This window comes from Lupinus angustifolius, chromosome LG16 (genome assembly GCF_001865875.1).
Source record: "Lupinus angustifolius cultivar Tanjil chromosome LG16, LupAngTanjil_v1.0, whole genome shotgun sequence".
NCBI lineage: Eukaryota > Viridiplantae > Streptophyta > Magnoliopsida > Fabales > Fabaceae > Lupinus > Lupinus angustifolius.
This window is the reverse complement of record NC_032024.1, coordinates 8,203,469-8,219,220: the sequence shown is the minus strand read 5'-3', so window position 1 is coordinate 8,219,220 and position 15,752 is coordinate 8,203,469. Positions and strand designations below refer to the sequence as shown.

Genomic DNA, 15,752 nt, shown 5'->3' with positions numbered 1-15,752 from the left:
AGCATCATCCATCCACAATATTGACTTCACAATCAGTTGTTCTATGGAATGTTGAGTCCAAGACAGGATCATTGTATTGCATCTTACCCAAGAACCATGCCATGAATCATCAAGGGGAGGTCGAGATATGGTGCCATTGATGAAATGAAGTTTATTTTTTTATTCTAAAGCAAGGTTCATCAATCTTGCCCAGGAATGGTAGTTTTTGCCATTCAATAGAGGAGTAACGAGAATCAAGGCCGAATTTTCATTTGAGCTGAGAAAGTAAGGATTATTATGCGGATCTGTGTTATTGCTCTGATTCGCCATGAGTCAATAAGAGAAGACGAGGAGGAGGAGAAGAGAAGCCGAAGCAAGAGGATGAAGAAGACGAACCAAGGGGAGAAGATGAAGACGAATCAGAGCTTTCACTCTGATACCATCTTAGTGTTAAAGCTCATGAATGAACAGAAAGAAAGAGGAGGAGAAGATACAATGAATATGCCTCGTATTATTAATGACAAAGGATGAAATCCTTATATACAAAACTAACTCCCAAAGAGGAAAGCCTCAACAAAAAGTAACCAACTGAAACTAACAAATAACTAAGAAAGAAAAATGGGCTTAACCACCTAACAAACTAACATGCCCAATATGAGAAACAAATATAATAAGAAAAGAGAAATGTAGAAAACATAGAAGGCATGGAACCAAAGCTACTAAGGCTTGTAACGTAATGTATTTTGCTTCTATGAAACTAGCATGCACAAACTCCATTGATCCGGTTTAATTTCCCAAAACTTTAATCATCAAATTTGAAGTAAAATAAATGTTACTGGTGGAAAATAAAATGCGGTTGTAATAATAAAACCATAAAAGTGTGAATAAGATGACGAAAATCAAAGTATATATACAACTTGAACTGTGACATGCATTTACTTAACTGTGCAAAGACCTTTCTTTTCCCCAGGTTTGGAATTTATTAGCAACTTATGCTTCACACATTCCATTTCCAGAATCGCGAAAGTCATGAACTCAAACAATGAGCCCCAGAAGAATACCAAAAAATGGGTTGCGTTCAAAGAACAAAATGATTCACAGCAAATAAAGAACTTTACTGATGAGATTCAAAATGTCATTAGATTTCTTCTTAACTCTATTTCTTTAATAAGTTTAAATGTCATTATCATGCTTGTTGTTTAATGTTTTGTTGTCCTGTTCAGACTAAAAAGCAAGTTAGTGCTCTCGAGATAGCTGCAATGAAGTTTAAACTTGATCACAGAAAAGCTTTAGGATTGGCTGAAGATCAAAAGGTATGTGTTATCATTGGTATTGGACTAATAATTATTTTTTCTGTAGATAGTAGATTGAATGCTTATTAGCGTCATAAAATATAGCATAATATTGTTGATATTTGAATTTGGTCATGTATTTATCAAGATGAAAATTGAAGAACTCAATGCTAAAATCATTCAACTCCAAGACCAAAACCAAAAGCTGGAATTAGAGAATCAACAACTCAATGAGAAATTAGATTGCAAAATCCACATAGAAGAAGAATTTCTTAAGACGATAAGTGATTTAAGTAAGGATGTAAAACAAAAGGAAAGATCACAAGAGTTAGCCGGGACTTGCAAAACACAAGAGGCTATTAATAATGAGCTTAAGAAAGATCCAAAGCAAAAGCGTGTAATGAATAAGGTATGTGTTTTTACTATGATGCGTCTTTTGTTTCCTAAGTGATGCTTTTTTGAATGAATATCGGATGTATTGTAGGTATTAATTAATTAATGGTTGATGTTTGTTACAGGTAGAGGAGTCAACATGTTGCATTGTGTAAAGGGAATTCTAAATGCATGGAAGCTGGGTAGCATAGCATGTTCCAAACTTACTGGTTATTATTGTTTTAGAGGTTTAAGATGATTTTAATCTATTCATTTCACTCTTCCTCTAAAAACAATATGATTTCTGTTTGACATTTATTCAGTTCTTCAATCTATGCTCATCGACCCTATTGTGTTTGTCTTCTATTGTGGGTGAATTCCGTTGTTAAACTTAGTATGGTAACTAGCTTTTATTTTTAGCATGTCTATTTGAAAAATTAGATTTTTGGTAATGATTGAAATTAGAACATTGGTCTAATGACTGAAATTAAAATTTTGGTCTAATCGTTATAATGCTAATTGTGTTTGAACACTCCATTTGGATGAATTTTTTAATTAAAATTATACTCTCTCAATAAACAGTGGCAGATATATTATTTTAATCATTTCTCATTACTTTTTAGTAAATTGTTTAGTTTTTTATTTGGCTGATAAAATGCTAGTATATGGTAAATATTAGAGTAAATGCTTTAATAAAATCAAAAGTTTAGAATTAATGATTTAATTTCAATTAAAGATTTTAACCATAATTTGATACTTCTGGTTAAACGTGTCTTGTGCCTTTTGAACATAAAATTTAAGGATTTTTTTTGTATAATCAATTATATCTCAGTAATAGAATTAATTATTTTTGGGTGCATATTTGTTCTCCTAATAATTGTTACTTATTGTTATCGAATCTTAGACCTTTTAATATGTATGAGAATCAGTAGAGTCTTACACTATTAAATCATATTTTGTTCTACCTTTTGAATTAATCATATTTTATAATATTAAATTTTTAAAATTTGAAATTAGAAGTTGTATTGTTAATGATTTAAATTTGATTGAGTATTTTGTTGATAATTTGATTTAATTCTTTCATTTAAATGTCCCATATCTATCTACCCTTTCAAAATCTCCATTTTTTCTTAATTAAATATAAAATATTTTTTTGTGTTTAAGTTTTAAATTGTTATCATAGAATTAATGATTGTATAACTATTTTTTAACAGTTTATTTTTAATTAAAAGTTTTAGAATAAATGATTTGCATTTGATCGATAGTGATCAAGTTAATGCAATAGTATATCTTTAAACTTACTCTGAAAAACTTGTGTATAGATGAATGCCACCTGTAATACTCGGAGACAATTGTAATATTTTCTTTGATGATATTATTTAGTATTAAATTTTAATTAAAATTAATTTTTTAAGTGTTATCAATATTTTTTGATTATTTATTTATATATATTTACTTTTTTACACAAGTCTTATTGTAGAAGAATATCGTGTTTCCTTTCATCCGATTATTACTTTTTAAATCCTTTTCTGTTTAATTTTTACCAATACCACTATTTGCATAGTTCCAATTACTCTTATTTTTTTCAAAAATAAAATAAATAATGAATACATTTCATTTAGAAAAATTAATAATTCAATCATTCATATAAAAAATAAAAAATATATCATTTATCTATCCATTCAGACATTCATATACCTATTAAAAAATTAAAACAAAAATCGTAAGACTGAAATTGCAACTAAGAGGAGAGTGAATTAGTTGACTAGAAATTATGACCATTTTTTCTGCAAAATGGAGAGTTAAAAGTGCAGCGGATAATATTGCAGAAAATAAACAAGAATAAATTAAATAGGTAAGGGAGAAGAGAGTACACACATGTTTTATACTGATTCACTTTCTTGTCCACTGAAAGCTACCTCTAGTACTCTTGCAACACAAGAGATTTTCCACTAAATATTATGAGTTGTAATCAAAATATCTCACCCTGAGATCTCTATGTACCTTACACACTCACTACTACTTATACCCTTGAAAAACACATTTCCAAGTAACTTTATCCCCTTTCTATTCACACCCTTGTGAAAGAAAGTAATTACAATGATGACTTGGATTGCCTTTACAAGTATGAAATATAATAACACTTGCAATCCAATCAACTCTTTTGTATACTTAGTAATAATACTCTTTAAGTTTACAAAACTTTAAAACACTTTACTTCAAGCAACTCAGAAAAAATAGCTTTTGAAAGTTTGAGTTCAAGTTGCTAGAAGTGCAGAGAACTATTTCAGAAAAGTGTAGGAAAGTTGTGAGAAAAGTGTGAAAGAGTTATGAAAGAGTTGTTGAATGATTGTAAGTTCCAAGGCCTTTAAATAGATTTTCCAATCAGTCATTGTGTCTTTACGAAAGAATAGGAGTTGTTTAGAATGAAAGCATTTCGTTTGGGATGACAACTCTGAGTTTCAAATATGAAAAATTGATGTAACAACTCTTAGTAAGTGGGTAATCGGTTACCCAAATGTGACGTTTTGAAAAATTACATTGAGTAATCGGTTACTCAAACTTTCTGTCCAACAGTGAATTTAAAATTCACTTAGAGTAATCGGTTACTCAAATTTGAGTAATCGGTTACACCAATTCAAATTTTGTTGGAGCTTTAATCTTCTTGGTCTTTATAAGTAATCTTCCTTTTCCTCTTTTGGTGACGTTGATGTCTTCATCAAAACCTTGCCAAGGTCAGAAACAAAGATCTTCTTCACAAAAATAAGTCAATAAAACATTGCATTTCATGCACTATCATATCTTAAATTGCATGCCCAAGAAATTATTAGAAAAATAAGTCTATTAATGCAACTTCAAATAAATTTATTCATATAAAAATAAAATTGGCAAAAGTTAATTGCAGTACTTTAAGTACCGGTGGTACAAATAATCTATTACACGATGAAATATAGACTATTTTTTTACTCTCTAAATCAAACTTCTGATTAGGGGTGTCAATATGGGCATTGTCCGGCCCGTTTGCCCGCTTTATTAGCCCATATTGTCCGGCCCGTTTGTCCGCTTTATTAGCTAGCATTTTAAACGGGCTCCGTGGGCCTCCCACGGGCAATAGATTCAACCCCTTAAAATTTTAATTTTGGCCCATGGCCCAAACTCCTTTACATTATTACATATTTACGTTTATAATTTGCAATTCCTTTTATTTCACTCACAGCCACAGTGTTAGTGTTCTACACTTCTACATCAATCCACTCTTCCATCTTCAATTCTTTATTCACTCACCACACACCAAATTCTCTTCTTTCTTATTTTATTTCCACTCAATTCATATTTCACTTCCATCTTCATTCTTCAAAGCTCAACACATTCCATCTTCGTTTTCATTTCTTCTTCCTTCAACTCTCATTAGCATTCACTATTGTTGTTTTTCTTAATGTAAACAGGAAAATGCTCGCGGGCCGCCCATTAGCCCGTTAACCCGTTTTAAAACGGGCAGGGCATGACTTTTTGTCCGTTAACCAATTGCGGGCATGTCCGGCCCGCTTAAATAGTTGCGGGCATTTGCGGGCGCGGGCTAAACGGAGAGGTGTTGATTTCCTCATTTGAGGGAATTTTGGACAACATGCTATTATGTTCCTCTGTCACTAGGTTCAGAATCAAAGATTGAATTAAGTTGTTTGGAGAGGTGTTGTTTGTTGAGGCAAATAAATCATTATAGAAGTTTAGAATATGAGCCTCAATTCCATCCTGAGAAAACATAGTGATATTGCCATCCTTTATCATTGAAATGGACTTTGTGGCATATCTGATTTTTGTGACTTTATGGAAGAAAGCAGTATTTCTATCTCCCATAGCATGCCAATTCAATCTATATTTTTATTTTCAAAACATTTCTTCTGTCATTAAAGCATTCAATAACTCAAATTGGGCCATATCTTCTTGATCAAGTATTTCCTAGTTATGACCAGATTCACTAATACAATTCTGGATGGACTCAACATTCTTCTTAGCAACTTGCACTTTGAGATGCACATTCCCAAAGATATCAGTGTTCCGAAGTTTTAGGTCTTTCTTTAGATTCCTCAGTTTTTGAGACAGGATGAACATAGGACAACCAAGAACTAATGAATTCCAGCTTTCCTGAACTAACCTTTTGCAATCCATATTATGCAGCCACATTTTGTGGAATCTAAAAGGAGAGGGAAAGGAAGTAATTGACATTAAAGATTGGAGCAGCAGGGAATGATGGTCAGAGGCAAGCTTAGGCATAGAACAGCAAGAAACTTGATTCCAATGATCAAGCCATTCCTCATTACAGATTGCTCTGTCAAGTCTTTTTTTCTATTAAAGCAATTCCCCTTCTTCTGTTGGACTAGGTGAATTGAGCCCATAAGGTATTCAGATGAATCAAACCAGCATTATCAGTGAAAATTTTGAATTCATTACAGGGAGTTCTTGCAGTCAATCTTGCACTCCTACATTCATGAGCTCCAAGGACGACATTAAAATCGCCAATGCAGCATCAGGGAGCAAGCCTTGAAGACATGATTGTTTGCATGTCAAGCCAAAGAGATCTTCTTTGCCTGAAGTTCTTATGTGCATAGATAGCACTAATACAAAAAAACTTGTTGTCTAAGGTAACTTCTAAAGCAATATGTTGATCAGAATTTGCCAAAACATTAGGAGACATATCAGGGTGACAAAGACCCCACAGGGAGGGTATTAAACTTCCTCTATTATTAACAACAGAGAGCTTTAGGTTCATTTCTTTCTATACATTAAAACTAACTGAATCATGAAGTATCATATGCTCAGCAAGGAATACCAAATTCGGTTTATTTGACAGACAAAAGTTCTTGAGGATAACCCTTGTGTTTATGTTACCAAAACCCTTGCAGTTCCACAATAGAACATTCATTGGATATTATTAAGATATCCACCTCTTCGGGTATGATGTACTTTCCCCAGGTCACTCCTTTTTCATCAGCCCAAAGTCTCCCAACTAGCCTCATATCATTAGCCACCACAAGGTTCACGAGCTCTACAGTTTCTTGCACTATTAAGTTATCACTTGAAGAATCATCTGAGTCCTTATTATCATCAACAATTTTCTTACCTCTGCTAGTATTATTTTCCTTTATCTGTTGATTTTTGTTCAATACATTTGTCAATTCCAGTCTCTCCTTGTCCTCAATGTTTGGAGTCAACCTATTGTCAAAATCCAAATTAATAAAGAGGTCATTTACCTCCTCATTTGTGGTAACTCGTGCTTCATTGTTGGGAGCAGGCACTACACTTTCAGTCCCCTCTTTTGTGTTGTGGCCTTTCCCTTCTGTTGATGGATTTTTCGAGCTATTCCTAGCTTTCTCCTCGGCTGCATTAAAATTGTTTGTTCTTTTGTATTTGTTCAATGTATGGCCAATAACCTGATAGCAATGACAAAAATCTGGGAGGTTTTCATACTCTATTGGGACAAAGAAGGCAAAGCCTTCCCTTTCCACTAAGATCTGATCTGGCAAATTTGCTTTGAGGTTAAGTTCCACCAACACCTAAGCATAGTGTCCAAAAGATCTGTTATTTGTAGCCTCATCCAGGGATATTGGAGTCCATATCCCATCTGTTATGGAGTAAATGATTCTAGGACTCCGATACCCTTGTGGGAGATTTAGAATTCTAATTCAACACTGCGTGTGAGAAAGTTTCTGCAGATTTAGGTTAAAATCAGGAGTCCAGAGGAACAATCTAAGAAAACCTGGTTTTAAGCTCCAAGAGCCCACTGAGCAGATACTTGTCATATCTTCAACGGAGGAAAATGAAAAATCATAGAATCCTTTTCCAAGAGAGACCATCGAGCACTTACCAATCGATTTCCACAGTGACACAAGTTTGGTTTTCAGGTCCACAAACTTCAAGGGGTTGTCCTCTTTAGAGAGTATGATCCAGCCATGAAGGTGAGTTTTACACCTTTTCAACCCTTCTAGATATTCATTTTAAGGGATTTTTATTGTTGTGGCATCCCCTTTGATGCAAGGCTGGGGTAGTTGTGAAGTGGATTATTTCGCAAGAATTTATGAGTGCTTGGATGAATGACTTTTTTCGGCAACTATTGGTGCTTTCTTCACAGTGCTTGGATCTTGAGCTTCCTCTGCCAAAAAACTCCATGGAATAAACGTTTTTGTGGAACTCATGATGAGGAAAATGATGAGATAAGATGGAATTCCAGCAATCCAGGGTCAACCCTAGTAGAGCAGGTTTTTGCCATTTGTCATTTTTTCTCCCACACTTTGTTGGTCATTGAAATTGAAGGATTGAAATAAAGTTTTGAATTAATTACTTTTATGTATTTTATAACATTAAATTTTTAAATTTTTAAATTATAATATTTGTTGTTAATGATTTAAATTCGATTGAATATTTTGTTGATAATTTGATTTGATTCTTCAATTTAAATGTGTCATATTTACCCATTCAAAATCTCCAATTTCTCTTAATTAAATATAAATTTTTTAATGAAGTTTTAATTTTTTATTATAAAATTAATGTTTTTAATAAATATTTTTAAACAATTTACTTTTAAGAATAAAGTATATCTTACAATATGAGATAACTTATCTCCTTAAATTCACTTATTGTTTGACATATACATATGTCTTCTTTCTATTTCCCTTAGAAGTTTTCATTTAAATTATATTATAAAAAGAAAAAGTAATATACATGTCAAACAATGAGTGAATTTAAAGAAATAAGTTATGTAAGAAGATATTTTATTATCTTTAATTTTTAAGGCAATAGTAAATCTTTATGGAATAAAGTGGATGGTGGTGTGAGGAGTGAAATTGTCTCCTCACCCACTTAATTATTGACACTTGTTTTTTTTGTCTTTTTATTTATTTTAAAGGCACAAATAATGTATCTTTCACAACTCCAATCCAGTCAATAAAACACCACAAAAGTTAAATTCAGCAACTATCTCACTCGTATCTCCATCTTCACTCGCATCTCCATCTTCACTCACATCTCCATCTTCACTCCATCCTACCTTTGCATCATCATTCTAAGAGCATAAAATCTTGGCATACTATAAACATCATAAATAACCTCATTAACAACAAAATAACTTTAAGCTTTATCCTTCTCAAAATCACTAAAATCAGCATGAAAACATTGAATATCTGGACCAGAATGGGCATTATTCTGGACATTGGCATCTTTCATGTCTTCCAGCATTGCAATTTTCTCTTGAATTTGGTGTTGACACTGCCTTACTCTTATACTTCCAACATTTGTTGAGATTCGTGACTCATGGCTTTAGATTTATGAACCTCTTACCGTTTGCATAAAAAATGGTGTGACAATGTAAATTGGTAGTGGGAGAAAAAGGAGGAAAACTTATGTGGGTAATGTAGTTTGACTACATTATCCCACGTTTGGTGTATGTTTTGAAATATTTACGGGTTTAGGGTCTTTTTAGTGGATCTCATGGATGGTATCCACGATTTTACCAAAGTCGTGGACCACATCCACGATTTCCCACACCGTGTTAGGTCTCTGTACGTCGTGGACCAGGAACACGAGTTTCATGGCAATCTAGTTCCATGCAATCTCGTAGATCATGTACACGAGATCCAATTCGTGTCTTGGATCCACGTCTTTCAAGCAATATTTATACCACATCCATCCCGACTATAAACCACACTGAAGGAAGAAAATGTATGAAAACTTTTTAGGTTAATTTGTAATTGAAGAACTGTGATTATTGAAGGTAACTAAAAATGCTTTATATTTTTCAGTTCATTTACTTTATAGTTAATTTTATCTAATGTTACTTATGTTTAAATGTAAACATCGTTTGTTTATATTTTACTGTATGTTATATGTAGATGACAATTATCAGAGATATTGTTAGTGATTTTAGTGATGAGGAGGACATTGAGCTATGTGATGACGATGATGATGATGTTCAGATTACCACTACTGAACCGGTTAGCATAACATATGATACTCCTTCATCTTTTTTGTTAGCATTGATTATCAGTGTGGACAAGATTTTCCATATAGAATTACTCACATAAGTACTGATATGAATAATGATCTTTTTGTTGCTATGCAATTTGAATCAAAGGAAGCAACAATAAATGTCGTAAAACAATTTCATATTAGAAATTATGTTGATTACCATGTGGATGAGTCTAGGCCATATAGATATGTTGCCAAATGTAAATATTATGGTGTTGGGTGTGAATGGAAACTTCGGGCATCGAAAAGTGTGAAGCATGATATTTGGGAGATTAGAAAAATTAGTGGAAGACACACTTGTGTATCCACTAATATTTCTCAAGATCACACGAAGTTGAACTCATCTTTCATCACAAATTGCATTGTTCAACTACTATCAGAATATCCTGGTATACCAATTAAAGCATTAGTTAAAGAAGTGGTCACTCGTTTTGGTTATACGGTGACAAATTTATGGTGATTGAGATGGATCGTACAAGGAGTTACCTCGTTGGATGAATGTTGTTCAATATTATGCACCAAGTACAATTGTAAGATATTCAACATCTAACCATGAAGAACATAATAATTTAATTCTTGATAGGGTTTTTTGGGCTTTCAAACCATGCATTGAAGGATTTGGTTTTTGCAAACCAGTCCTTCAAGTGGATGGCACATTTTTTACTAGAAAATATAATGGAATGTTGTTAATAGCTAGTTCCAAAGATGGTCATAGACGTATATTTCCAGTAGCATTTGTCATTGTGGAAGGAGAGACCAAAGAAGCATGGGAATGGTTTTTCTACAATCTTCGGACAAATATTACCCCACAACCAAATATTTGTATAATATTAGATAGGGGTACATGTTTGTTGGGTGCACTACGTACTGAGCTCCCTTAATGATCTGATGGTCAATCTGTATATTGCATTCGTCATGTTGCTAGCAATTTCAACAAGGAGTTCCGAGTTAATGATTTGAAAGAAAAAGTCATTGAAATGGGTAAGTCTTGAAATGAATGTCATTTATGTCAAAGTTGTTTATTTGATTTATGTTAATAATAGTGAGCTTGTTGTAGGATATGTATTGATGCAGCCTCAATTCGAGCGAATGCTTGCTCTATTGCGTCAAAAAAACTCGAGGGCAGCAGCTTGGTTAGATAAAATTCCAAAAGAAAAATGGACACAATCATATGATGATGGGAGACGATACAACCATATGACGACGAATTTGGCAGAATGTGTGAATGTTATTCTCAAAGGAGCAAGAGCATTGCCAATTACTGCACTTGTTAGAGCAACATATCATAGACTTAACTCATGGTTTGTACACCAAAGAAATGAAGCAACTAACATGATAAGGGTGGGTCATGTTTATTGCGAAGAATTGACTAATGTGATTAATGAAAATAACCGAAAAGCTAAATGTCAAATTGTACGAAATTTTTCACGAGAATCAGGAGCCTCGGAGGTGGAAGTTGCTAGTACCGGTGGTAGTCGACACTCAAGAGTATACACAGTTAGATTAATCGAAAATTGGTATGATTGTGGGGAATTTTAATCACTTAAATTGCCATGTTCTCATGTTATTGCTACTTGTGCATCATTGAACTTAGACTATGGGCAGTTTATATCACCAATTTATAGGTTAGAGAACTTGCAGAAGGTTTATGGACATGAGTTTCAACCCGTTTCAAATGAAGAATATTGGCTTCCTTATTTAGGTCCAACCTTCATTCCTAATCCCCTTATGCGTAGGAACCGTACTACAAGACCAGAAACTACACATATACACAACGAAATGGATGATTCTCAATCCCAACAAATTAAAAAATGTGGGTTGTGTAGGAGTGAAGGAAACAATAGGAAGAAATGTCCATTTAGAAGTACCAAAGCCAAACAAAGTTCAAGGCAAAACTAACTTATGTAATATTACAATTTGTGTAATATATTTTGTTTTATTCAATTTTCATTACAATTTGATTATAATTTGTTTTATTCAGTATATTAAGATTACAATTACATCTTCTATTAAGATTATAATTTGTTTATTACGAGAAAATTAGATTATATTAAGATTACAATTAAATACATTTTCAAAAAATACAATCATTAAATACATTTAAAAAAAATTACAGCTATTTTCAATGTAAATACATTTTCAGAAAAAATTAGATTATTAAGATTATAATTTTTTTGTATTCAGTATATTAAGATTACAATTAAATACATTTTCAAAAAAATTACAATCAATAAATACATTTTCAAAAAAAATTACAATCAATAAATACATTTGTATTTTCAGTATACCATTTTCAAAAATATTACAATCAATGAATACAATCATTAAATACATATTCAAAAAATCATTTGTATATCAATATTTTCAATGAAAGTCGTGGATGGGATCCATGAGATTCTCCAGGATTTAAAAATACTCGTGGATAGGGTCCACGAGTTTGGTGCAGATTTCTAGAGTTTAATGAAACTCGAGGACTGCATCCACAAGATCAGTGTAGGTAATTGAATGAAAATCGTGGACTGCGTCCACGACTTTAATGAAAGTCGTGGATGGCAGCCACAACTTTGGCCCAGACTAGGTTTAGGGCTACAAACCCATGTGCGACTAGGGCACAAATACCATTATCTGGTACAAACTCGTGGACCCTATCCACGAGTTTCATGAAGTCGTGGACCCCATCCACGACTTCCAAACTCTATAAATTCAAACTTTTCAACCTTCATTCTCGCACAAAAAAAAACCCTTCCGAATTTAATCATTCTCACACCATAAGTTTCTTGATTTCTCGATAATTTTCATCCAAAAAATGGAACATATTGGTTCAGGTCCTATTAACCCTTCCCTTCTCAACCCTAAAAAAGATCATGTCTCCACCAACATTTGGAATGGTGAAGAGGTTACTTTTCGAGCAAGATACAACTTTTGGCAACAAATACCATCTGCACCGGTGTTAGAAGTTATTCGTAACACCGCATTTAGGCATATTCTGGATATTGAGAGATGGAGGCCGGAGACTCACACCTTCCACCTACCTATTGGCGAGTGCATTGTAACCCTTGAAGATGTCGCACACCAACTTGGGTTACCCATTAATGGAGCTGTTGTTACTGGAATTACAAGTACTAATTGGGAAATCATTTGTCACAACTTGTTGGGTGCAATCCCTACTAATAAACAGATTATGGGCAAAAAGATCCAAATGAGTTGGCTAGACTCAACTTTTGTTGTTCTCCTAGAAGATGCTGATGATGTTGTCATTGAGCAACATGCAAGAGCCTTCATATTACGCATGATTGGAGGCTTCCTCTTGCCTGATACATCAGGATCACGAGTCCACCTGATGTATCTCCCATTGCTGGAGGACTTGTCACATACATACCAATATAGTTGGGGTTCAGTTGTATTGGTGTGTCTATATCGTGGAATATGTCATGCGGCGATCATTAGTCGCCAAATTGAAATCAAAGAATGATTGCATCTACTACAGTCGTGGGCATATGACCGCATCCCAAAGCTTGCTCCAAGACTACACAATAATGATTTACAAATATTCCCTTTAGTCCAAAGGTAAATCTTTTTTCCAATTTTTTCCTAAACTTGTTCAAATTATAATAGTTTATATTTCAAGCTATTTATATAATACTAACTTCAAATAACATTACATTTTAGGTGGGCGCAACATCTAATCACCACCAACATTCTTGGTCATGCAACCAACATAATACGGTCAATGTTAGATCGCTTGTGCATTGATCAGGTAATTCCGGTAATTTCTTATTATTAATATATTTATTATTATTTCTAATTATTTTTATATTAATTAATTACTAATTTTTTTTATACATTAGTGTGTGTGGACCCCATATAGGAACATTACCTATGTGGGCCCATACCTGATGTAGCCAGAGCACGTGTACCCCTCATCTGCTTTGCACTTGTTGAGTGGCATGTTGCTGATCGGGTGATGAGGCAGTTTGGTCTACAACAACCCATCAGTCATCACAAAAGATCCAATTAATCTAGAGAAACAACACCAGATGGATCTACGTGGGAAAAATGATTACAATTGGCATCAAAAGCATAACCAGTGGATTCAAATTTGGAATAACCAGGAAACCTATATGGTAAATGGTTTTTCCGATGACTAGCCTTTGTATCAGTACTCGCAATATATGAATGGTACTTACAAAGGACAAGGAAATACATCTCTCTAGACAGAGCTTATTCAGCCGGATCGGTAATAACAATAACATTTCTAATTATATTTTATTTTAAATTGTATTGACATATTCTAATATTTTAATTTTTTCCATTTTTTTCAGTACAATTTTATCAAAATGATTCGGGATAGGTGTGCTCCTACAAATGGGTTTCCAAATCTGTTGCAGTCATTGAATGACGTCTATCAAAACTGTAATGAGATAATGGAAGTGTTTGCTCAACTACTTCCAACCGCCTTCTCCTCAACTACTTCTCAAGCTCCTCCTACACAACAGTTTCAAATGCGTTTTGCACCTGACTATCAACAACATTATGAGAGTTAAAATCAGACGGATACTTATCCGCATGCATACACTCAAACTCCTGCTCCTCAGCAACAACAACAACCCTTTGAGTTTGACGGTTACAGAGCAACGGGTGACTACTCATTTTCTCACTTAGCATCTTTTTCGCAACTTCAATAAATGCCATCAATGTTTGGCACTACTTCAAATACTTAATTCTCGACATTCAACTCTCAACAATATTATCAACCGACAATGCCTTCACAAACAAACGAAGACGATGAAGATGATGACGATGATGATGATGATGATGAAGACGAAGATGAGGAGCAGCCACAACTAGTTAGAGATGGAAGACAACATCAATCACAACAACAACAACAACAACAACTAAGAGTCCAACCACCTCGAAGGCGAAAGACACCTGGATGTGGAACATCATCTCATAGACGCCATTAGGAATTTCTATTTTTGTTTTGTTTTCTGTAATGTAATGATTTTCAAATTCCTACTACAATTATGAAATTTTCTTATTATGTCAATTTATGCATTTAAAATATATGTTAATAATTTTAATAAAAGTTATCCAAATTCCATAAAAATAAAACTTTATTAAAATTATTATATTCAATTAAATTCTTAATTTTACAAGTTTAATTTAATTATATTATTTTTATAAACTAAAAATCATAAAATATTAAAAAAAAATCATGCAATGGAAATTTAAAAATATACACACCTCATCCAATCTCGTGTATTGGGTACACGACTATGGAAGTCGTGTATCCCATACACGATTTCACTAAGGAGAGATAAACTATGCATGGAAATCGTAGATGGGGTCCACGAGTTTCCAGGGAAATCGTGGATATGGTCCACGAGTTTGGTAAAATCGTGGATGGTATCCAAGAGATCCTCAAAAATGCATCATTCCCGTAATTACTTGAAAATGTAACCCAAACATGGGATAGTGTAATCAAACTACACTACTTACCTAAATTTTCTGAAAATGGAAGAGACTTATGATGTAAAGGTGGGGTGGAGTGAATATCGAGATGAGGTGGGATAGTGGCTGAATTTATTTTTGTGGTGTTTTATCCAATAGAAGTTGCAAAAGATACATTTTTATCTATCTTAATAATAAATATAAATAAAAAAGACAAGTGTCAACAAGTGACCGAGTTTATGGAGAAAACTTCTCTCCTTATATCAAGATAAACTTTATTCCCAAATCTTTAAATTTACTTTGAAAAACTTGGGTAGAGATGAATGTAACAAGTTATATTAGAAGATAATTATATTTACGTTGTTTGATAATATTATTTAGGATTAAATTTTAATTAAATTATTTTTTAATATTTTGTTCATAATTTATTGATGATCTGTATATAGATATGTTTCTACATAAGGATGACAATGGATACTCGGACTCGTGAGTACTTGCAAAAAACATCTGCAACGGGTTGGGTTTGGGTTCGTGTTTTTGGACTCACATATAATTGAGACCTGAAATTTTACGTCACGTTGTTGGATGGATCTGGGTTCAGGCAATGAGACACTCAAACCCGCTACTCATTCCTATATA

The 15,752-nt window shown here is 33.3% G+C and overlaps 1 protein-coding gene across 1 annotated transcript; it reads left to right on the top strand.

The window, feature by feature from the left end:
- Positions 277 to 1,819, top strand: LOC109329283 (protein INVOLVED IN DE NOVO 2-like). Its single transcript, XM_019562962.1, has 5 exons — positions 277 to 487; positions 950 to 1,113; positions 1,203 to 1,292; positions 1,420 to 1,680; positions 1,790 to 1,819. Exons 1-5 carry the CDS (start codon positions 277 to 279, stop codon positions 1,817 to 1,819), a joined length of 756 nt encoding a protein of 251 aa, XP_019418507.1.